The following is a 24,367-nucleotide window of genomic DNA, read 5'->3' on the forward strand; positions in this document are numbered from 1 at the left end:
GCAATATATAAAGATGACCTCACTTGAAGTTAATACTTTTTTTTTCCTTCCTGAAAGATACAGGTGTTCAGCAATACAGTAACCCGAAGGAATTTAAACATCTTTTTTTTTTTTTCTAAGAAGAGAAAGGAAATGAAAAACTGTAGACCCTTTATTGTATTTTTTTGAAATACAAAAATCAGGGTGTGCGATAACATTGGTGATTTTTTTTTGTTTTGTTTGTTCTTTATTTGTATGACGTCAAAAGTGAAACGACTTGAATAAAATAAAAGACTCCGCAAACACTGATGCTTACAGTAACCGACGTTAAAAATTCTGTTTCAAAGAGAAGGGGACAAGTCGAGCGGTAAGCTGGATCGAAGTCTGCTAAACATCTGTACTCTGCTAGTCATGTTATCATTCCGCTTATAGGCCAATATACTATGATACGTCAGTCACACACACACTCCATACCAAGTACTAATACAAGTAAGCAAGGCGGTGATAACGTCATAACTAACAGTTTTCATGCGTATTGAAGTCAAGGATTATTTGATGTGGAGGATGTTATTTTTTTCTTTTAGTTTTCGTCAAATAAACAAATGTAATAACGATTTGCACGTACAGGAAGGAAGAATTGTGAGGCAAATCCGATCGCATAAAGTATCTTTCCTTACAACTGCTCACCGGGGTTTGTATATCCTGCTTAGTACACTCATCATTCCAAATCATGCGTCTATCTACATAGATTAATTTACTACATTATGAAACGTCCGTTCTCTCTTAAAGGGATGGTACAGTATTGGTGGAGATGAGAATTGGGCTTTTAACTTTTTGTGAGATACCAATTAAGAAAACACTTATATATGTGACCCTGCACCTCAAAACAAACAAAAAGTCGCCAGACATGAATTTTTAGCTAAGACCATATTCTGAAAGAGCAGACTTTAAGCTTTAAAATGATGTATAACTCAAATCAAACGGACTCTCCTAACCTATCTAAATATTGGAAAGAAAGCACAAACTCAGGAAAAGTGTGAACCGAGGAAAGAGGCTCTGAAGTACAGTGTCTATTCAAGCGCTTAATCTTTACCGAACCGTGCCTGCTGTACAATGAATGGGACAAAAAAAAAAAAAAACATGAAGTAAACCACCACAGTAGCAACAATGAAGGGATTATCAGATTAAACTGAAATTAAGCATGCCTCATTAACACATTCTGTCCATAATTAATGACAACTTTCAAAGCAGTAGCACTATCCTTTTAAAAGTTATTAGAATTGAAAGTGAAGAGTGTGGACAAGGTTTTTCAGAAATGAAAAAGGGATTCTAAAGCCACACCTAATCACAATATTCTACCAAAAGTATTCGAGATAAACTGCTACAAAAACATACTTTCCTGCCCGTTTTATGATACCAAATTTTAGAATAATGTAAAAGAAGACCCGCTCTTTCAGAAAATATGAACAAGTCAAGTTCGGCTAGGTTGACCCATTTCACTTATTTTCAGTCCTCACGCAAAATCAGTGTGTGCGACTTTATGTTCGTTTTGAGGTGCACGGTCATATATATATATATATATATATATAGATAGATAGTAATGAGATTTGTTCCAGTTTGTTCCTTAATCTCTCTCTCTCTGCATATATATATTATATATGTGACCCTGCACCTCATAACAAACAAAAAGTCGCCAGACATGAATTTTTATTTAAGACTTTATTCTGAAAAAGCAGACTTTAAGCTTTAAAATGATGTATCACTCAAATCAAATGGACGCTCCTAATCTATCTAAATATTGGAAAGAAAGCACAAACTCAGGAAAAGTGTGAATTGAGAAAAAAGGCTCTGATGTACAGTGTCTATTCAAGCGCTTAATCTTTACCAAACCGTGCTGGCTGTGCGATGAATGGGACAAAAAACAGGAAGTAAACCACCAGAGTAACAACAATGAAGGGATTATCAAATTAAAATGAAATTAACCATGCCTCATTAACACATTCTGTCCATAATCAATGACAACTTTCAAAGCAGTAGCACTATCCTTTTAAAAGTTATTAGAATTGAAAGTGAAGAGTGTGGACAAGGTTTTTCAGAAATGAAAAAGGGATTCTAAAGCCACACCTAATCACAATATTCTACCAAAAGTATTCGAGATAAACTGCTACAAAAACATACTTTCCTGCCCGTTTTATGATACCAAATTTTAGAATAATGTAAAAGAAGACCCGCTCTTTCAGAAAATATGAACAAGTCAAGTTCGGCTAGGTTGACCCATTTCACTTATTTTCAGTCCTCACGCAAAATCAGTGTGTGCGACTTTATGTTCGTTTTGAGGTGCACGGTCATATATATATATATATATATATATATATATAGATAGTAATGAGATTTGTTCCAGTTTGTTCCTTAATCTCTCTCTCTCTGCATATATACAGTATATATATATACATATATATATATATATATATATATATATATTATATATGTGACCCTGCACCTCATAACAAACAAAAAGTCGCCAGACATGAATTTTTATTTAAGACTTTATTCTGAAAAAGCAGACTTTAAGCTTTAAAATGATGTATCACTCAAATCAAATGGACGCTCCTAATCTATCTAAATATTGGAAAGAAAGCACAAACTCAGGAAAAGTGTGAATTGAGAAAAAAGTACAGTGTCTATACAAGCGGTTAATCTTTACCAAACCGTGCTGGCTGTGCGATGAATGGGACAAAAAACAGGAAGTAAACCACCAGAGTAACAACAATGAAGGGATTATCAAATTAAACTGAAATTAACCATGCCTCATTAACACATTCTGTCCATAATCAATGCCAACTTTCAAAGCAGTAGCAATATCCTTTCAAAAGTTATTAGAGTTGAAGGTGAAGAGTGTGGACAAGGTTTTTCAGAAAAGAAAAAGGGATTCTAAAAACACACCTAATCACACTATTCTACCAAAAAAGTTCGAGATAAACTGCTACAAAAAACACTTTCCTGCCCGTTTTATGATACCAAATTTTAGCATAATGTAAAAGAAGACCCGCTCCTTCAGAAAATTTGAAAAAGTCAAGTTCGGCTAGGTTGACCCATTTCACTTATTTTCAGTCCTCACGCAAAATCAGTGTGTGCGACTTTATGTTCGTTTTGAGGTGCACGGTCACATATGATATAGTACAGAACATACCATTTTAAGAGGAATTCAAAGTTTATTTGATGAAAATCGGGTTTGGAATGACAGAAACATCCAAAAACAAAGTAAAACAAAGCGATCGTTATAAAGTGTGGGTCCCACACTTTATTAGAATTGCTCTTTTTTGGATATCTCAGCCATTTCAAAACCTATTTTCATAAAATAAACGTTGAATTCCTCATAGAATCACATGGCCTTTCATATTTCATAAGAGGTTTCTCATTATCTTACCAAAAATGTTAGAAACCTGAAATTAGGTGTCAATTTAACCAAAACTGTACTGTCCCTTTAAACGAAACCAAAACCCAAAAGCTATGTGGATTTAGTGAAAGCAGCAACATTAGTAGAACAAAGCAGTGAAAGTTGGGGGAAAATGGGATTTAAAGTCCCGATCAGAGTCAGCAGGAATCAATTAACGAGCCTTGACCTATACCCGGTAGAATAATCGTCATCAATAACGATATAATCGACTAGCAGTGATGTTTCAATCTGTATGAGAAAGTTGAAAATACATTATTATATTTAACTTGATTGAATTGTGCAAAATCGTTTGTACTAAATGCGCCATAATGCAGTGTCAAGAGGTGCCGACCGAAGCAATGGTTCTTTATTTTGACAATTTTAAGGAGACTTAAAACTTTTAAGACGACCGAAATCTGCCGGGGTGCTGATTTCCTCGAATCCTCGACAGAGGCAGGCGCAGATATGATTATGGAACCGCAGTTACTCAGTCAATACACGAAGGCACTAGTCGCTTGCGCAGAACAGCCACACTTCCCAGGAAATGTTGATCAAATCGGCTTCCCTCCAATATATCTCACGATCACATTTGTTGCGATAAACAATTCCAGAGAAAGGCGGTGCGTCACACTGTTGATGTCAGAACTCAGCGCACGCGCAGACTGAGTAGCCAACTGATAGCATCGTCGAGTTTTCTCGGAAGCGTTCGCACTGAGTTGTGATTATCTGCCTCGATCTGGCCTGGTATATAAAGTTCAGGACTTCAAAAGTGGTATCATTTGCTGCCGGGTGCTTTCTGAGCGGCAGAGCAAAGAAGTCCAAACCAAGAGCACAGACTGGGATTTCTCGGTCAACTGCTGTTGGAAACTTCACATTTTGAAGTTCAACTTCTGAAAGAGCTGCAGCAGACTACGTCTTGTTGATTGCGAAAGAACAACTTCGCAAACATGGCGAAACCGGCATTAATTGCGGTGGTAGCATTGACCAGCTTGTTTGTCGTCTGCTCGACTTTGGTGGCTGGACAGGATGCACAGGAAGAAAGGTCAGTTAACACTGCACTTATATACAGTGTATTTTCCCTTAATGCTATTGAGGCGGTGATCAAAATCGAGATCCAACATCTTTTATATTCTAACAACTTTAATTATAAATATTATAGTAATACTTAATTTGCTCTCTTGCTCGAGCTCTCACACTTCTTTAGTACGTATAGCCTAAGGGCCACTAGCTCGTGCGCCCGAAAAGTCACTTATAATTTGTCGTATATTCGATAGCATCAATTATCGTTAACTTAAAGATGCAGAATGTGATATATTTTGCAACATAAATCTGACAGGCGGTGTGTGTTTCTTATAATTGCGCAAGATATTCAATAAATTTGATATAACCATGTATGCCTTCATGATTGACAGATACACAAAGAGTTTGGCACTTTTATTTTGTAAGAGAGAACACATGTTGCTACATGTTGCGGTGTACGTAAGAGCAGCTATGGCATAAATGATAATGCATACGAGTGCAATACATACTTCATTTTACTATAGGTTATTCTTGTATAGTAAAATCAGTTATATTAAATATTCAAAAGCGTAGGCTCTCTTTTAAAAACAAAACAAAAACAAAGCATGGATGTACAAATTCTTCGTAACCGAAAAAAAAAAAAAAAAAATCTGTAGCTACCCAGATTGGCTTCTACATGTATAACTAATTGCCATCATTTTGTACAACTTATAGTAATCGCCGCACACTTGAATAATAAAGGGATCGTATAGTTTTGGTTGAAACCTATTTCCAGGTTTCTAACTTTTTTTTTATGAGATAGTGAGAAACCTCGATCCGTGTGTGAAATATGAAAGACCATGTAAGTGTATGAGAAATTCAACGTTTATTTGATGAAAATTGGTTTTGAGATGGCTGAGATATATAAAAAAGAGCGATTCTAATAAAGTGTGGGACCCACACTTTATTACGATCGCTTTGTTTTACTTTGTTTTTGATGTTGCAGTCATTCCAAACCCGATTTTCATCAATATAATAAACTGTTCTGTATACTACAACAAAAGTGTTTTCTTGGTTTCTTGCAAAAAAAAAAAAAATAAATAAATAAAAGCCTGGATATTCTCATCTCGACCAATACATATCCCTTTAACTCGTAAAGTTATACATGCAAGTTATACATTCAAGTGTAACATTTGTGCTTCTGTCCAACAGGCATAATGTCAACACAAAAGGGATGGTACTATATGTGTGTTTGTGTGTGTGTGTGGGGGGGGGGCATGTACATGATATCCATTCACTGTTACAGATCGACATTCCGCCAATCTACTAAAGGCGCGTTAAGTATCTTATATGTTGTACGTCTATAGTGTAAGTCTGACACCGCATGGCCTCTGAAATAATATTACTTCCATTCTCTTTGTCTTATCTTGAGGCTTTATGTGCATACCTATACTTGATGTCGCGTTTGAAAAGAAAGGGCGCTCAAAAGCATATGGGCATATACATAAGCATACACTCTGCTTGTTTTCTTTTGTTTGCTGGGGGGGGGGGGTGGGTACGCAAGCAACGCAGGATCCGAGTGAAGGAGAGGGTAGGAAATGATCTCCTTCCCACATTAGGGACCCTCGGTATTTTTCCTATGAAAAAAAAAATAGAACTTTAAGTTTCTAACAATTTCTGGTTATATGAGAAACCTCTATGAAATCTGAAAGAGAATTTAATTCAAAGAGGATTTAGAGTTTAGTTGATGAAAATTGTTTTTGAAAAGGCTGAGATATCTACAACGTACTGACGTCCAGTCCTAATTAAAGGGTGGGACCCGCCTTATGTTACGATTGGTTTTTTTTCTATGTTTTTTTATGTCTCAGCCATTTCAAAACAGATTTTCATCAAAAACCTTGAATTCCTCTGAAATTAGTATGTTTCATGTTATATCATAAGAGGTTTCTTGGTTTCTCGCAAAAAGTTAGAAGACCAATCCTGATATATCCACCAATCTATACCGCCCCTTTAATGTATATTGTTAATCATCTATGCTATGTTTATTATACTTGATTGAAAACTATCAATGGCCTATATTTCTTATTGTCATACTCTCTTAGCTTTTGATTTTTTATCCTTCGCTCTCCCACCTATCATTAATAGTTCTATTCTTATAACTCTCTCCCACCCCTTGCTCTTTATATATCTCTGACTCTCTAACTATGACCCTGCATCACAAAACAAACAAAAAGTTGTAGTTAAGAACAGATCCTTAAAGGGAAGACTCTAAGCTTTAAAATGACGTATAACTCAATTAAAATGGACACTCCTAACCTTTCTAAATATTGGAGAGAAAGCGCTCACTCTGGAAAAGTACGAACCGAGAAAAGATGCTCTGAAGTACAGGGTCTATCTGTCTATTCAAGCGTTTAACCTTTACCAAACCGTACTAGCTGTGCGATGAATTGGACAAAAAAAAAACAAAAACAAAAAAACAACAGGATGTAAACCACTGGAGCAACAACAATGAAGGGATTATAAGATTAAATTGAAATTGAGCACGCTCTATTAAAACATTCTGTCCATGAATAATGCCAACTTTCAAAGCAGTAGTGTTATCCTTTCAAAAGTTATCAGACTTTAATGTGAAGAGTTTGCAAAGGGTAATCAAAAAAATGAAAAGGGGCCTCTAAGACATACCTGATGTCACTACTCTACAAAAAAGGGCTGTAGAAAAACTACTGAAAATGCATTTTTCCATTAATTTTATGATCCCAAACTCAAGAATAATGTAGAAGAAGAGTAGCTATTTCAGAAAATATGGAAAACTCAAAATTGACTTGGTCGACCCGTTTCACCTTTCTTGAGTCCTCACATGAAATCAAGGGGTGCGATTTTTGTTCGTTTTGTGGTGCACGGTCACAAATATTACTGACAAACAGTCCCTTCTAGGATATTGATCTAACCATGTGGTTTGTTTGAATGAGCGTTAACATTTGCAGCAATTATGCAAAATAAAGAAGTAACTCGGAATTATCTTTTGCTTTTGCAGTGGTGTCATTGTCATGTATCCGAAGAAGCTTCGACTCAACAAAGTAGGGACTGGATGTTTCACGATGAAAAATCTTGTAACACCTGTCTCCATGGAACTCAACATCACGTATCTCACGTTACCATGCCCGACCGTAATTGTTCAGAAATCGTTGGATGACGTGGATACATGCCTTGATGTGGACCTGGGTTGTGAAGCAACAGAAAGTGAGAGAATCGGGGTGAGTATAACATGCAGGAGCGTCTTCTAGCCGAGTCAACCATCATTCTCAATTTGGCACAACATTTTGGTTCCTGCGTTTATCTCAAAGTGGGAAGAAGGTGTTATTATTCCCTTATACTTGAGAAGATTGAATGAGTTCGAGCAGATGGTTTTTTTTAATTGCTAAAAGGACTATGAAGTACAATTCAGACGCACTAATTCAATAATGGCAGGGCGATATTTTATATGCAGCATAATGCAAGACTTGAAGACTATTAAAGAAAGTTTCGAAGACAATCTATTATGTGTTTAAATTTAAAAAAAAAAATAGAATCAGTCACAACATTCAATATTGCATTCAGAAGCAAAGATTTTCCAAGTCTTATTTTTAGGTGGTTGAAATACTCTCCTTAAATTTCCAGCCAGTAAGCGTTTGATGGGGGGTTGTCCCCACACTATGACTTAATAGCATTGAGCTTCCACCAGCTCTCTTCCCCTCCGCCACACTATCAAAAACGTTCCATATCCCGTGGTAAAAGATGAGAGGTGAATAAAAAAAAATGATTTTGGCAAATATCAATCTTCTTAAAGCTGAACTCCACATGTTAAAACGTTAATGTGTATTTTCCCTTTGTTCTATTGTTGCACTATTTGTTAAATTATAGAAAAATGCAATGGCTAGGGACATGCTGGTGAGACCTGCCTTTATGTAACAGACTCAAACTCAATTTAATATTGAACCGTAGTTTGACGTTGTCCTAATAGTCTCTCACTCTCACAAATACTTTGCGATGAATTTCTGAGCTAATTCTTTCAAAAAGATACGCAAATACAGTCAGACATCCAGGTCATCTCGGGATTATCAGGACCTTTTCTATCATCCGGTCGACCTGTATATGTGGTGTTGACCAAAGGAAAAAAAAAACAAACCACCACCACCAACAACAACAACAAAGAAAGAAACAAACAAACAATTAGGTGATTTTTTACACAATTAAGAGTCTTAATACTTACGCTACATATGATAAGCAAAATCAGGGTAGGACCCTACACAATCACGGTTTTCACTTTAAACTGTTGTAACTTATAGAGGAGTGACTGCAAAATTCCGATGCAACATGTTTTGGTTTGACAACAGTAATACATGCCAGAATACAATAAATTATTTTCTCTCAGTTACTGTTTATTACTGAAGCTTTAACTACTTAAATGTCAGCAAAATCCGTGTAATTCATAAAACAACGTTTTACAACCTAGGTAAATTCAAAATCTGAGATCTGAATCTAGGTATTATGTACCGTGAAGTCTTGGTAATGCCATTCAAAGTCATATATATATCAATTGATTTTGTGCCAGTTGACCATGTGGTATCATTTTCAGTAATAATTATCTATCGCTGTTTTCCAACAACTGAAACATATTTACAACTTTCCTTTCTCATTTCACAGCCTCGTGCAGGACCAATTTTGGTCAATTTTCACCACGTATTTACTGGCGAGAAGTCCGCCGGGGGCCCCTTTACACAGGTCTTTGAAAAAGAGATGTTACTGGGCTACGAGGTGACGCACACTTTCGTCCAAACGGACAAGCCCTTATACAAGCCTGGCCAGAAAGGTGAGATTTGTTACAAATGTGGAGCACTTCATGTTTATTAGTCCTCAGATGGTAGTGTCCGCTTTGTTTTATTTATTCATTTATTTATTTATTTAGACTAGCTATAATTGATGCTGCATAATACTATGTACAATATGTTATGAGTTGAAAAAAAGTTAAAAAAAACCAAACCAAACCAAACCAAAAACTATTTAGCGAATTAAGATTTAAGTTTCTAGAGTAAGTTTTATGGTAGTTAGTATTCATTTTGATGTCCTATGGTATAACTGTCCGTTCTTTTTGTATGTCAACAGTAATGTTTAGAGTCCTGACGGTAGACTACCCAGATATGATACCGGTTCCTGACCATGTAAGTATTTCAAGATGATTGTCTGACTTTCAGTGTTTGCATGTGCTTCTTATTTCTAAAAAAAAAAAGAAAAAAATGCAAATGAGGTGCGTATGCTGACGAACCTTCGGAAAAAAAAAAAAACGTAATTCACTTTTTATACTGCATAAATAAACCTTCGGAATGACATTTTGTTTAATTCTGTAACACACGAACTACCGCGATGATTAACTTACATTTATTTTCACATTTACAGACCTTCTGAATAATTGAAGAAACAATGTTCAGTTTTTTTGATTTATCAAAGTAAGGAAAACGAAATCTTCCGTCATTTACTGAGTAAAGGGCTGGCTTTTAACTTTTTGCGAGATATCAAGAAACCCCAGAGTCCCATACCCTTCTACGACTAGTTCAATAGTTATTTTATGAAAATCGGTTTCGAAATGGCTGAGACATCCAAGAACAAAGTAAAACAAAGCTAGCGTAATGAAAGATGGGTTCCAACTTTTATTAAAATCGCTCTGTCATAAATGTCTCAGGCATTTCAACATCAATTTTCATCAAATAAATGTTGAATTCATCTTGGAATCACATATCCTCTTTCTTAACTATTCTGTCATAACCCGTGACAGGCACACACTGTGTTCATTGAGTCACCGGGGGGAACTCGTATGAAACAGTGGAAAAACCTCCTGAGTCCCGATGGCCTTCTAGACCTACAGTTTACCCTGTCTGATGAGCCGGAGATGGGAACATGGCGGATCCGTGTCAGACATCACGGACATATGCCAGATAGCGTTCAGACCTTTGATGTCGAGGAGTACGGTGAGACAACCTCAGCCATAACTTTATGATTATAACTTTCCCTTGTTTACTGGTAATTTCATGCAGCATTTATAGAACTAACTCCCAACTTCCTCATATTTAGAATGACACGTACGGTATGCATGCATTCCTGTGACTGAGTCACACAAGTAGAAAGGTCTTCGCAGAGTGTAAAACAATTTCCCCCATTTTTTTGTGTTGGTATATATGTACAGGACTAATACGATGAATTTCCAGTTTTGATCTGTTGAAACCAATTGTAAAAAATCAATTATTCCCTTCAGCCCCATACTACCAAAATTGTTTCTATAGTGAATCAGTGAATATTTCGAGAACATGCTCAATTTCAGCTTAATCTGATGATCCCTTCATTGTGGTTAACCCGGTTGTTTTCATCCTTTTTTTTTTGTCCCATTCATTGCACAGGTAGCACGGCTTGGTGAACATTAAACGCTTGAATAGATCCTGTGCTTCAGAGCCTCTTTTCTCAGTTCACACTTTTCTGGAATATGTGCTTTCTTTCCAATATTTAGATAGGTTAGGAGAGTCCATTTGACTTGAATTATTCATTATTTTAAAGCTTAAAGTCTGCTCTTTCAGGATTATACTCTTAACTAAAAAATAATTCATATTCTTTGTATGTGACTATTCCAAGATAGTTATTAGTGAAAACTGAGTGGCTTGGAGAGACATTATGTAAGTTATATACACTGTAGGCCTACTGATTATTGAAAAAAGTAGAAGTGCTGCAAGGTACGCTTAACACTAACCAGTTTTTTTGTGGGGTTTTTTTTTTTTTTGGCCTGTTCTGTGGCCGGGGGAGGGTTGAGTCAACCCCCCCCCCTCCACGACATCTCAGCCTTCGATTGCGCAATCGCCCTGAAAATTGGCTCATATATTTATTTGTCGCGTAATCTATCAAAATATAAAAATGAACCGATTTTTTTTATTTTTTTACATTTTGTATGAAGGGTTTGTTCGCAAAAACCGATAAGTCCATTTTTTAAGATTTTGAAGTACGGTCTCTGTCATGAAGTATAAAATAATACCTTTTAAATAATATATCGGTCACTACAAGGTACATCTTTGAACTTATGGTCAAAAGAAGCAAAACATTTCTTATTATTATTCTCTTTATTTTTCTTGACCTTTAATCGAAAATATCTCCATTTGGCAAATATGGACTTATCGTGTGTGTTTTTTTCTTTTTTGCAAACAAGCTCTTCATATTAAATAATCTTTGTAAATTCATAAATATTGCCCTAATTTAAAAAATAAAGCTAACGGCATCCTAATTTTGGTGACATTAGTCCTTGTAGCATTCCTAACGAATGTATTTAAAAAGATATCTGGTATCAAAGTTAATTTCATAAGTATTCTATTGTTTTATAAATTTCTAATGTGTTTCTTTTTTTCGACCTTTTGTTTTTTCGTTTTGTTCCACAAAATTGATTACAAAACCTATTTTTAAACATAATTCTGCTAGAATTAATTGATTTCAGCCATTTAACTTGGAAATAATCATATCTTTTATAAAAACGTGAGAAAAACTATCTGCATTGAGTCTGCACACAAAATTACGTTTTTGACCCATTTTCAGTCTGGCAAGCATGTATAAAATGTCGTGCATCATCGTAACGGCATGTCCGATTAATAGGCGAAAATGGTGTCATAAGATGTGCAAGACTTAAAAAGTAAAAAGTCAGCGAGCGGCGCGGTCAAAAAAATCGCGCGGCAGAATGGTCGCGAAAAAAAAAAAAATATCGAGGGGGGATTCAACCTCCACCCCCGGTCCTTTTAGGGTTAAGTCGTAGCCCTTCTGCCTTGTTGTACCCCGTTTACACTTTTCTTATATCGTTTGTAAATCCAACGGAGAAAAAATACCTTGTAGACAACATGTGTGTATAAGTATTTTGTATGTTATCAGCTGCGTGAACATGGACAATGATGACACAGAAACCAAGAAACCAAATCAAATCAAATCAAATCAAACCAAAATGTTGATCTGATCAAGCAACTATGTTTTACTAAGTTTGTCATCTCAATTCTCTGAATCACGTAGTTCTGCCAAAGTTTGAAGTGAAGGTGACCCCTAAAACAGGATACATCTTTGCCCCTGAGCCATCGCCTCTGCTGTTCACAGTATGTGCCATGTGAGTATTTCCTCAGTTCTCTTCATGATTGTCATGTCATGGAATGTGTCAATTAATTTACTTCCTATCGCCATGCGGTTGTGGATCATTTTGCAGATTTATTGCAGTTTTTTAGCCAATTTTGACATTGACTTGCACTCTCTTTCAGCTGATTGACAATCTTAAGTGATCAATAATGTTTTGAAATACCTGTGCACAATTAATCTATTGGAATAGAAAACAAACAAACAAACAATTAAAGAAAGCTACTACATCTTGTACTTTGGATCAAAAGTTTATTGTCTAGTATTATATATATATATATATATATATATATATATAATATAATATATATAATATATATATATATAATATATATATAAATGCATATATAATTATATCCACAATTATATATACAATATATATATATATATATATATATATATATATATATGTATATAATTATATGGGCATAAATACAGAGTGGTTTAAGGATAAAACGCCTGTCTAGACCTGTGATCAGGGTCGTAGGTGAGAATACTGCCACAGTACAATGGGATCAGTGTAGACATATGTCCATGATTGTTATCATGGGTGCTACTGAAACACTAATTCTGTTTTTATATACGTCAATGTAGGGTAATTTGGCAAGGCAATCGGTTGCAAAAACCAAGACTTTCATCAATTTATATTGGTTAATTTACGTTCTGGAAATCATCCGAGGGACTCCTTTAATCATGCCAAAGCATTTTTTTTTTTTTTGTTATTAATCCTAAGCAACATGTTCTTAAATCTCCATAATTTTTAAAGATCAATAATATATTTATAACATACACGTGTAGCATGCATGATAACAGACATATTTTGACGTGTATGAATATCGTTAACATTCAGTCGAACTGCGGTTGAAATAAGTGTTAATGCATTTTCTTTGGACTAACAGGTACACCTATGGACAGCCCGTGAGAGGTAGTATTGAAGCGACAATCTTGCTGGGACATCACTGGCTATCTACCACGACTCTAGAAAGGGTAAGTTTGGGTATTGGATCTCTAAGATAACTGGATCAGCAGAAAAGAACTGTGAGCATTTTATGAAGTATTTTGTCATACATTTTGTGTGACAAACTGTTATTAGTTGCTGGAATCCTTGCGTCTGATTGGCTGATAGCAAATTTGCCTTACAAATTGCAAAAGCAGCTCTTCTCCGTACGACCTGTGCTATCTCTCTCTCTCTTTCCTGTAATTATATTCTTCCCCTTGTCTTTTTCCTCGCTTCCTCTCTCATTCTTTCTTTCTTTCTGTATCTCTCCCTTTATATCTATGTCTCCCCCTCTCTTTCTGTCTCTAAATCTGTCCGTCTTCACTTTCTGCCTGGATAAGAGGATAAAGTGTCACAAATTTCATGAGTTTGTCAGTATTTAAAACCTGTGCTTTTCTGCTGAATTCTATTAGTCTTGCATGACGTAAAAGCATTGGTTTGGTGGGATTACAAAATAACAGTCGGTGTATGGATTCCTCCTTGAACCTTCCTTGACATCTTACCCATAAAAGTGTAATCATAATCACACTAAGAAAAAGAAGGTATTACTATCGTATTGTTTGTGCATCAGAGTTTCTTATGCACGTTACTTGTAAATAAAACAAAGCATGCAAATACGACATATGATTACGTTTACTAACTTTTTGTCACTTTTGAAACTTGTGTAGCTGCTACCCTCAATGAAAGTCTGATCAATAATATGTAATGTGTGTGGACAAGGCAATTTCTGAAATATTTCGAAAACATTAACTCGATCCCTCTTAACAGATTATTTTAGAGGCAGATACGTCTGGATGTGCTGAATTTAATTATACATTTGGCCGCGGAACGTTGAGAGGGAAGGAAATTAAAGTGGTCTCAAACTTTACGGAGGTAGGAACAGGTAAGATGTTGTGGATAAAGAATCGGCAATGAACATAATTAAACAATAACAAGTCAGAAAGGCATATTTTTCAAGTGGAATTTATCCTAAATAAATATATATCTTCACACCTACACACACACACACACACACACACACACACATAAACACACACAGCTTTTAATTATTGAAACAGTTCATGTGGAAAGAAATGAAATTGTACTTTGACTTCATAAACATAAACACACACAGCTTTTAATTATTGAAACAATTCATGTGGAAAGAAATGAAATGGTACTTTGACTTCATAATTTCTATAAGACCTAGTTTGTGACAAGAATGAAGTATCTATTGAAGTTGATACATACACACATCTTACCATTTATGTGTTTATGTGTATTTTTATTTGTATATATATATATATATATATATATATATGAAGAAAGACAACATCTGACTTGTGAAGATGTAATTATCTTATTAAATAGCATTTTTAATAACATTGGTTATGAGTTCTTAGTGCCTTTTTTAAAGTCATAGAAGCAATGGACCTGTGATGTGGCATCAGAGCTCATTATTGCTCTCGATTGTAGTACATACAGAATTAAAGCACGATCAAGTTAAAGTTGCGTAATCGTGCAGAGGGAAATTTAGAAAACATGATCAAAGGGGACACAAAACCCTTACCTGGAATAATGAGTCGCACCTATAATCCATGCCAAAATAAAAACAGATGCAAACAGACAAATAAGCATTCACTGCGGCATGAAGAAAAAAAAATCAGAACAATTGCACAAAAAAATGGACATGTCGTGCTGTTTGAGTTGATAGGTCCATAAGTAGGAACAACAAGGCACATAACTGTGTCTATATTAGCTCAAACATTATATGGGGACGAAGCCACAGCTAGAAGATTGTTTGAAAGCAAAGAAAACTTCTATAGGAACAAAGAAAAAAAGTCTTACACGGTGAAGAAAAAAAAAACTTATATGTATGAATCATTAAGCATTTTAGTGATGTGGCCATGTACAGGCCTAAAGGCATCAGCAAAGTTTACCAAATTTATATTGCAGAGATCCCTTAGCAAGTCGTACCGGTTATTTTGTATTTTATTTTTGGCTGAATATTATTCTGACCACAATTTTTTGCGTATATATGCTTATGTTTGTCTCCCTGTGAATTTAGGAGTGTGGATGCAATCACAAACCGTATCCATTCCCCTCAGCCATGTGCATTATAAAGTAAAGATCCAGGGACCAGATTTCTTCAAACCAGGATTACCCTACAGGGGGCAGGTAAGGAATCTCTTTAGTACTAACTGGTACCTTCATTTCTTTCTTCCAATATTTTATTTTATGTCTTTGAAATTGCTCATTTGTTGTCATTGTTGTTGGATAGATTTGCTGTTGGTTATGGGAATAACAGGCATTATACATATGGTTTACTTTTACCAAAATGTTATAGAAATGTTTCTTCAACAAATGCTTGTGTTATGATGTATTTCATTCATATACAACCAGATGAGCCTAATGACAAAATTATTTCATCCTTATTGGAATTATTGAAGTAGAGAGAAGACTTGAGCTTTTTTATTGATAAACAGCGTGCCCTTTTGACATTTGAATTACAGATCTTAACGTCTGCAGCATTTCACATTCTTTTCTACACTGCTGTCCTCACAAAAAGTTGGGATTCTCAGTTGGTTTTAGAATAAGAAGCAAAGCAATTTGTGAAAAATGACGTAAAAGCGTTTATCCTTCCGAGTGACTCGTCAGATGTAATTATAAGAGTCATCATGTTTCAGTATACATTTGTATTATATCCACAACTTAAAAGTAATCCGTTACAGTTGGCAATATATCTGAGCAGGGTTTCATAGCACTAAAGCACTAATATTGCCTCGTATTTTTGATGCCTATTTCCCATTACTTTATACCTCATTAAAAGTCAGTTAATGACACACTTTTACTGTTTTGTTATTGCTTTTTATCATTCGTTTGCAATGACAGCAGAAAAAAAAGAGCAAACGCAAAATTATGAATTGAAAATAGCATTATCGTAAGGGAGTTAATCAAGAACACACTGTTTTCTGGCCCTATTCTCGTGACCAGCATGTGAACAGGGCTCTGTATGTCTACTATCTAAATTCATTTTTATCTTGATTCAATAATTAACATGCAAGATTACAGGATAAACATTAAAGTTTGCAAATACATAAATTGACCATTCTTCAGGATGTAATGATTGACGCATTTTGGTTTAAAGCTTGACATAGGAATAACTGTAATGGAAGTTATGTCACGTGATAATTTCTCTTATCTTTAAAAAAGGTCGTTCTGTCATACCCCGATGGCACCCCAGTTCCGGGTATTGCAGTTCGTGTACAAATAGAGGAGACGAGAAGGCACATCTCAGTTGTCACTCAAACTAACGGCATTGGACGATTCGAGATTAAAGGACCTTCTGACCCACTAATAGTAACCCTGACGTTAAGGGTAATGACCTCTTTCCATAATTCATATAGCGGTATGCATCCCCACCCACATAACGCACCTACACAGTAATACATGCACACACGCACGCACACACACACACACACACACACACGTATTGATATGTATAGAGTATAGTGCAATTCAAATCTCGTTAAGAATTGAAATTGACTGACAGATTGCTTTTGGTAACGTGAGTGATGAATTCTGTGTACATGATATGATTTATAATGTGTGTATGTGTGTGTGTGGGGGGGGGGGGGGGGTAAAACAAATCCATCTTCCTTGAATAGCTGTTCTTATTTTCCCAAATGGAGGAAACAATCTTAGTATTCCATGTAGATATACAAGACTGCAGCAGTCGAAGAAGTTATGATGTTGTTTGTTGTTTGCTCATCTCTAGCTGAAATTGATTTTACATGATCTTTATTTATTTATTCATTAAATGTATTTTTCATTTTGGAAAAGGGGGTTTGGTATTGTTCCTATAGAAATGCCTTATTTTGTATGTCTTCTGTGAAGATTCAAGGGAGAATTAAGGTTAAGATATAAGTAGCATACCAACGCTTAAACTGCCAGACCATGTGTTACAAGATAGTTATGCAGTCACTCGGTTCCATTCATTCCTTTGTGCATTCCCAGGCTACTGACGCAGAAGGTGGCAGTTTTTCGATCCCAACGAAATCAGTGAACGCATGGTATTCGACGAGTGGTTCTTTTCTTGATGTTGGAACTTTCGATCAAACAGTCATCAGTGGTCAAGATGTGAATGTCAACCTTACATTTACAAGGCCTACCTCTGAGACAACCTCCAGTATTAAGTTTTTCTACCGGGTTAGTATCCAATCTCTCATTTTTATTCTGTCGTTGACTCTTAGCAGTCATTCCACCATTCATTGCATTGCTTGTGTAATTCAGTAGGACTGATTGTGGTAGCGATCGTTTTGTATACAAATGTGCAAACAACAGAAGATGTGCACTTAGTCTTAATACACCGCAAGAATTTAACCCATGTTTAGGCTAAACCTTTGAGAGCAATGGAAGAGGGGCTCTGTTTTAGAAATTAATGTGGGAAATTTAAAAAAAAAACATTAATGTTTTTACCTCTGAAGGATCGAATTATTTTGGTTGTTCTGCTGCAGGTTTTGTCACGAGGACGTGTCGTCTCCAGCGGGCAAGAGACATGGACAAATCCGAATGTGATAAATCCACCTGTAGAGATCCACGTGGAAATACAGAGGGAGGTATCAGCCGCAGGCAGAGAAAAAAGATCTTCTCCTCCATATTTTGGCGGGCGTCGGAGAACAACAGGTATGGTCTGCTGGTAGATGATATTATTACAGAGTTTTCCCACAAACTTCATGCTGGTGATTTTTTTTTTCTTTTTTTTTTGTACAAGGCAGGATGTTCCTTCACATTGCAATAAATTGTAGAGCCATCGCCCTTTGGATATCTTATGACCACAGACCGGTGTAGTGGTGCTTTCCCTGTTTTTTTTTAATGATCTGATTTCGCTAAGCGATATCACTAGATAAAATAAACTTTTTCCTCTTTTTTTTTTTGAGGGGGGGGGGGTTCAATTATATTGGCCTGCATTCTTTTTCTTTGCCTGTTTGTTTTGTTTTTGTTTTTGTTAGTGTGTGTGTTCTTTTCCTTTTTTTTTTCTGAGAGAGGTCATTAATCTTTGTCTCAAAATGATCTGTACCCGGAACATCGATCAATCGATCGATCTTTTTGGGTGAAAGTTTGTATGACCGCTGTTTTGCGTACTCTCAGTGTGAATTTTCATGTGATGTTGCAAAACAACAAAAGGTAAATGTTATATTCATTAATTGATCAATTTCAGAAGTCAGAGCGCCCGTACTTCTACCCTACCCTTCATTGATCGTCGAGAACTTGGTATTTTCCTTCACTGCCACGGCTGAGATGTCTCCATTAGCTCGTCTTCTTGTCTTTTACATCCGAGGAGACGGTGAAGTAGTCAGCGCCAATGGAGAAATCAAAATAGCTCCTGCATTTCAGAACAAGGTTGGTGTCAACATGCCAGCACGCTATAGCTTTTTAGTCAGTCAAAAATAGATAATAATATCTCCTTCATTCAAAAACCTTCAATATAACGGATTGTGACAATGCTTGCTACTATGCGTAAACGAACTTGAGAAATTCAGTTGGAAAGGTTTTAACCAGGGAAGTCGAGCAGGCATCATCTTCGAATAGGCACTTTAAATCAATGGATGAACACCGTTATGCCTCAATAAAATGAGACACTAAATGCATCGAAACATTGATTCCGATCAAAGTCGATATTTCCCCCCTTTTTTGGTCAATTCCCATAATCTGCAGTTTCTGTGGCTGTTAGTGTATAACAGGTCTTTCGAAGAGTGAGGGTAGAAGCAGTGGCGGATCTACGGGGGAGGGGGGTCGGGGGTTAACCCCCCCCCCCCCCCCCCGGCCATCCTTTAGCTGCCAAGTAAAAGTTTATGCGTATGAAAACGCCATCATGTCCAGACTTAATCCAGAGTTAATAAGCAAACACAATGATAACTCTGGATATTACTGTGTATTAAAATGTTAACCTATCCACAAAGACGTTATCATGGACTGCTTCTTATGGTCTCCATTGCGTTAGTAGATGCCAGGAAAACATCACTTACAGGGGGTTCAAGTAGGTACGCGGCTCACAAACATCGCTGCTTAGCGGGGCGAAAAATTATAAGAAACTAACAATATACATTTATATAGTTATCAATGGACACTTACGTCTACTTATGAGTAAATTCAGTGTATAGATGGTAGCCTCGCGTCCTCGAGTGTGCCCCTTGAAACATACCATGAGTAAACCTTACCTTTTTTCTTTTTCCTGTATGCTTTCTAGTAATATAAGAATAATTTGTGACCGTGCACCTCAAAACGAACATAAAGTCGCACACACCGATTTTGCGTGAGGACTGAAATAAGTGAAATGGGTCAACCTAGCCGAACTTAACTTTTTCATATTTTCTGAAAGAGCGGGTCTTCTTTTACATTATGCTAAAATTTGGTATCATAAAACGGGCAGGAAAGTGTGTTTTTTTAGCAGTTTATCTCGAACATTTTTGGTAGAATAGTGTGATTATGTGTGCCTTTAGAATCCCTTTTTCATTTCTGAAAAACCTTGTCCACACTCTTCACTTTCAACTCTAATAACTTTTGAAAGGATAGTGCTACTGCTTTGAAAGTTGGCATTAATTATGGACACAATGTGTTAAAGAGGCATGCTTAATTTCCGTTTAATCTGATAATCCCTTCATTGTTGATACTCTGGTGGTTTACTTCCTGTTTTTTGTCCCATTCATCGCACAGCCAGCACAGTTTGGTAAAGATTAAGCGCTTGAATAGACACTGTACTTCAGAGCCTCTTTTCTCAGTTCACACTTTACCTGAGTTTGTGCTTTCTTTCCAATATTTAGATAGGTTAGGAGAGTCCATTTGATTTAAGTTATACATCATTTTAAAGCTTAAAGTCTGCTCTTTCGGAATATGGTCTTAACTAAAAATTCATGTCTAGCGACTTTTTGTTTGTTTTGAGGTGCAGAGTCACATTTGTATTGCTCGAACAATGTGATCACGTTTAAGCTTTTCATGAATACATTTCATCCTCCCCTCCCCCTGCCGCTGGTTCGCTTTGCTCCCTCGCCGATCTTCTCACACCCTGGTCACATAACGTACCCCCGTATGTTCTAATCATACTCATTCGCGCTGTTTTTTTTTTTTTTTCTTTCCACTGTGATTTTATTCCCTAGAAATATGCTTTAGATGCTCTATAAACGGGTCTCGGAACACTACCCCCTGGAAAACCACTCTCCGGATAACAACCACTCGGATAATTACCCCCAGGACAATTCCCCCCTAGGGCAACTACCCCCGGACAACTACCCTCCAAGGGCAATTACCCTCCAGGGTAATTACCCCCTAGGACAACTACCCCCCGGACAACCACCCTCCTAGGGCAATCACCCCCCAGGGCAATTCCCCTCAGGAAAACTACCCCCTGGATAACTACCCCTCGGATAACTACCTCTGGATAACTACCCCCTCGGATAACTACCCCCTGGATAACTACCCCCCTGAAAACTACCCCCTGGGTAACTACCCCCCGGAGAACTACCCCCTGGATAACTACCCCCGGATAATTACCCCTCGGATAATAAACCTAAAGATAATTACCCCCCAGATAATTACCCCCGGATAATTACCCCCGGATAATCACCCCGGATAAATACCCTCCGGATAAGTACACCCCCCCCCCCCAGATAATTACCACCATGATAATTATCCCCAGGTTAATTACCCCCTCCTCCGATAACTAGACCCCAGATAACTTCCACCCGATAACTACCCCCTCCGATAACTTCCCATGGATGATTACCCAGGATAAGTAAGCCTACAACTCCCCCTCCCCTATAACTATCAAGACGAAAATTACCACCAGGACAGTGCACCACGCCAATTACCCCTGGGGAACTACCTCCCAGGTCATTGCCCCCACCCCCCCCCCCCCCCCGCCAATCTTACTTTTAATAAAAAAGAATATCATTACTACAGGAAACGAAATTCTTTGTATTATTTGCCAGGAATCACGGAGATGCCATACTGATATATCATCTTATGAAAACAACATCTTAAGGATTTACGATTTGTATCGTTTGCATTTAGGACGATTTATGTACAAGCTTAACTTCTCCCTGGAAGATAATAAACGGAAAGATGTTAACTCCGCAAGTGCCATGGATCGTCAGCAGCACACCAGGGATCACCAGTGTTTCGGCCATTTAAGTGCTGTACACCTCCCCCTGGCTGGCCGGTGCTGCGTTGGGATCCCCTTGACAGCACCCCCATGGCATTTGTATTTTGACTCTATGTTCATAAAAAACGAAGCTGTCCCTTCATATCCTACCCGGTAATCCAGTAAATGTCAATGCCTTTAACCAAAACTATTTTCGCTAAATTTGTATTTTCTTTTACTCTTCCGAAATTTCGGATTTCTCTTGATAGTATAGTTTAAAAGAAGTTTGAAGTTTGAATGCCTTTACCATTGAGCTAAAGACATTTTGAAGAAATGTTACACTTCAGAATGAGTTAAACTTTTTGCAATATTTTTTTTTAACCACAATCGTCTATCGTTTACCACAACTCTATGTAACACTTCTTTATTTTGAGGAGCTTATATCTCATGCCTCACGTGCCCTGGTTTTAACCCATCATCTTCCTCTTCCCTCTCGCTTTTCTCTGTCCACCGTGAAGGTAGTCTATTCCTGTCATTCATAACTTTTATTATCGAATTAACGAACCTTTGGAATAACGCCAAAATGTGCTTAATAACAAACCCTCTTTCATTTCCGAACTAACGGACATTTAGTTGTATCAGAATCTGTGTGTTTTGTATTAAAGGACTTCGGGACAATGAAACAAACCTTATCTGAATTCACATTATTGTATTACAATAACACAAGTTCCCCTCGAAAACTGTGCGTGATACACGGAGTGAACATTCAATGATGCGTTCACTCATGCAGAGACGCTTTAAAAATGCTTGTTCCGCTACGCATTTTCGAATCCGATTCGCATTTCGTTATGAAAGAGCACATTTCTTTTGTTTTTCTTTGTCAGTGGCGCTCAGAAAAGACTTCGTGATAACGAAAATTTTGCTATAACCGTCTTCGTTATAAGCGAATTTTGTACCATAGACTTTAATGGCGATAATTTTGGGACCAGAAGTTTTGCTTCGTTATAACGAAATTTCGTTATAACCGTGTTCGTTGTAACGGGAGTGCACTGTATCTTTATTTGTGTACTTCGTCTTTGTCTTAATTTGCTTTCTTTGCATTGTTTCATCAATTTTGTAACTATTTCACTGTTATACCGTTAACGCTCATTTCAGAATTGCCCTACTGCATTATTGGGCATTAACAACTAGTATATCAAGGATGTGGGAAGAGATTGTCACCTCTTTGGTATGATCACCGCAGAGCATTACCTCCCTTGACAATTACTCCTTATCAAAATTAGGCTCCAAACAATCACCCCTCTTACAATAACTCTCCCCCAGAAAATTACGTCTCTCATTGTTATTTTCGAACAACGTTTGGTATTTGAATTGAAAAAAAAAAAAAAAAAAAAAAAACAATATTTTTTCATATCGTCTGCTTTTGGTCGAGACCTAACTTCAGGTTTTAAACATCTTTTGGGTGAGATAATTAGAAACCCCTTACGAAGTATTAAAGAACATGTTATTCCAAGAAGGATTCAAGTTTTTGTGAAAAAAAAATACTCTTGAAATGGCCGGGATAAAACATAGCAGCCCTATAATGTAAAAAGGATTCTGTCAACTACAATTCTCTATAGATCTATTCAAAAAGAGGGTGCAGGACAAAAGACTTCGTTAACAACTAGGGGTGTTTTGTAAAAAAAAAAAAGAAATACCGTTAAACTCGTAATATTTTACTCTTTCTAATGAGACTAACTTATATTTGAACTGGATTTCCTCTTAAAGTGTCGAGAAAATTTCATTTGAAAACTAGCATAATTCTACTTGTATGTAAAACAAGGTGTAATTTTACTCTTATGACGATTAGGGCACCGTTTGATAAAAGTTGCCAATTATGACATCTTGTTAGTCTCTAATAATTTCAATAAAACCATGGGTTCTGCTTGATTGATAAGCTCGAGTCACTGACTTGTTACCATGGACGTGCTTTGATCGACCTACAACGATTGGCAATTGTGTGGAACTGACAGCTTGTCAGGACTGATAACTTTCATAAAACCGTGCCAGGATCCTATCAGAAATCATGGCTTTATATCGAAGGGTCCCTCGCTAATGTTAAGGGAATATGAATTGCAGTGAAATCAACTCTCCTTTTCTTCAATGTTTATCGTCTAATGTGTTATAACGGTAGAAAATGACAAGCCAAAAAAGTGATGACAGTGTAAGAGAAAGGCGCATCTTCTGATATGGTGTTATGAACTTATGGAAAAATTACAATGGGTGGTAACTTTCGGGGGCGGGGAGGGAGGGTTGTCCAGTAGGTAAGTATCAGGAGGGGGCGGGGGGGGGGGGGGGGTTTCGGGGTATGGTTATGGGGGGAGAGGGGTAGTAATCCGGGTGGTAGTTATCCTGGGGGTAGTTATGTGTTGGCTCAGTGAGTAGAGCGGCTGCCCTCACAAATTTGGAGTTTATATCCAAAACAATTATTATTATTATTATTATTATTATTATTATTATTATTATTATTAATTATCCGGGTGGTAGTTATCCTGGGGGTAGTTATCCGGGGGGTAGTTTACCGGGGGGTAGCTATCCGGGTGGAAGTAATCCTGGGGGTAGTTATCCGGGGGGTAGTTACCCAGGGGGTAGTTCTCCGGGGGGTAGATGTCCTAGGGGT

At 36.9% G+C, this 24,367-nt stretch overlaps 1 protein-coding gene across 1 annotated transcript in view; it reads left to right on the forward strand.

Annotated features, from left to right (window-relative positions):
• Positions 1-3,886: 3,886 nt before the first annotated feature.
• The window catches only part of LOC139712715 (pregnancy zone protein-like), a 50,964-nt gene continuing 30,483 nt past the window's right edge, over positions 3,887-24,367 (forward strand). The window contains exons 1-13 of the mRNA XM_071624517.1: positions 3,887-4,457; positions 7,449-7,668; positions 9,098-9,263; positions 9,557-9,612; positions 10,224-10,416; positions 12,479-12,569; positions 13,492-13,579; positions 14,358-14,472; positions 15,637-15,746; positions 16,782-16,946; positions 17,586-17,777; positions 18,086-18,254; positions 18,790-18,971. Of these exons, the coding sequence (XP_071480618.1) occupies positions 4,363-4,457; positions 7,449-7,668; positions 9,098-9,263; positions 9,557-9,612; positions 10,224-10,416; positions 12,479-12,569; positions 13,492-13,579; positions 14,358-14,472; positions 15,637-15,746; positions 16,782-16,946; positions 17,586-17,777; positions 18,086-18,254; positions 18,790-18,971 (1,842 nt within the window). The 5' untranslated portion in view covers positions 3,887-4,362. The remainder of the gene's footprint in view (positions 4,458-7,448; positions 7,669-9,097; positions 9,264-9,556; positions 9,613-10,223; positions 10,417-12,478; positions 12,570-13,491; positions 13,580-14,357; positions 14,473-15,636; positions 15,747-16,781; positions 16,947-17,585; positions 17,778-18,085; positions 18,255-18,789; positions 18,972-24,367) is intronic.

Source organism: Diadema antillarum, unplaced genomic scaffold, assembly GCF_040938485.1.
Source record: "Diadema antillarum isolate AM-2024a unplaced genomic scaffold, OU_Dant_1.0 seq00001846_RagTag, whole genome shotgun sequence".
Classification (NCBI taxonomy): Eukaryota; Metazoa; Echinodermata; class Echinoidea; order Diadematoida; family Diadematidae; genus Diadema; species Diadema antillarum.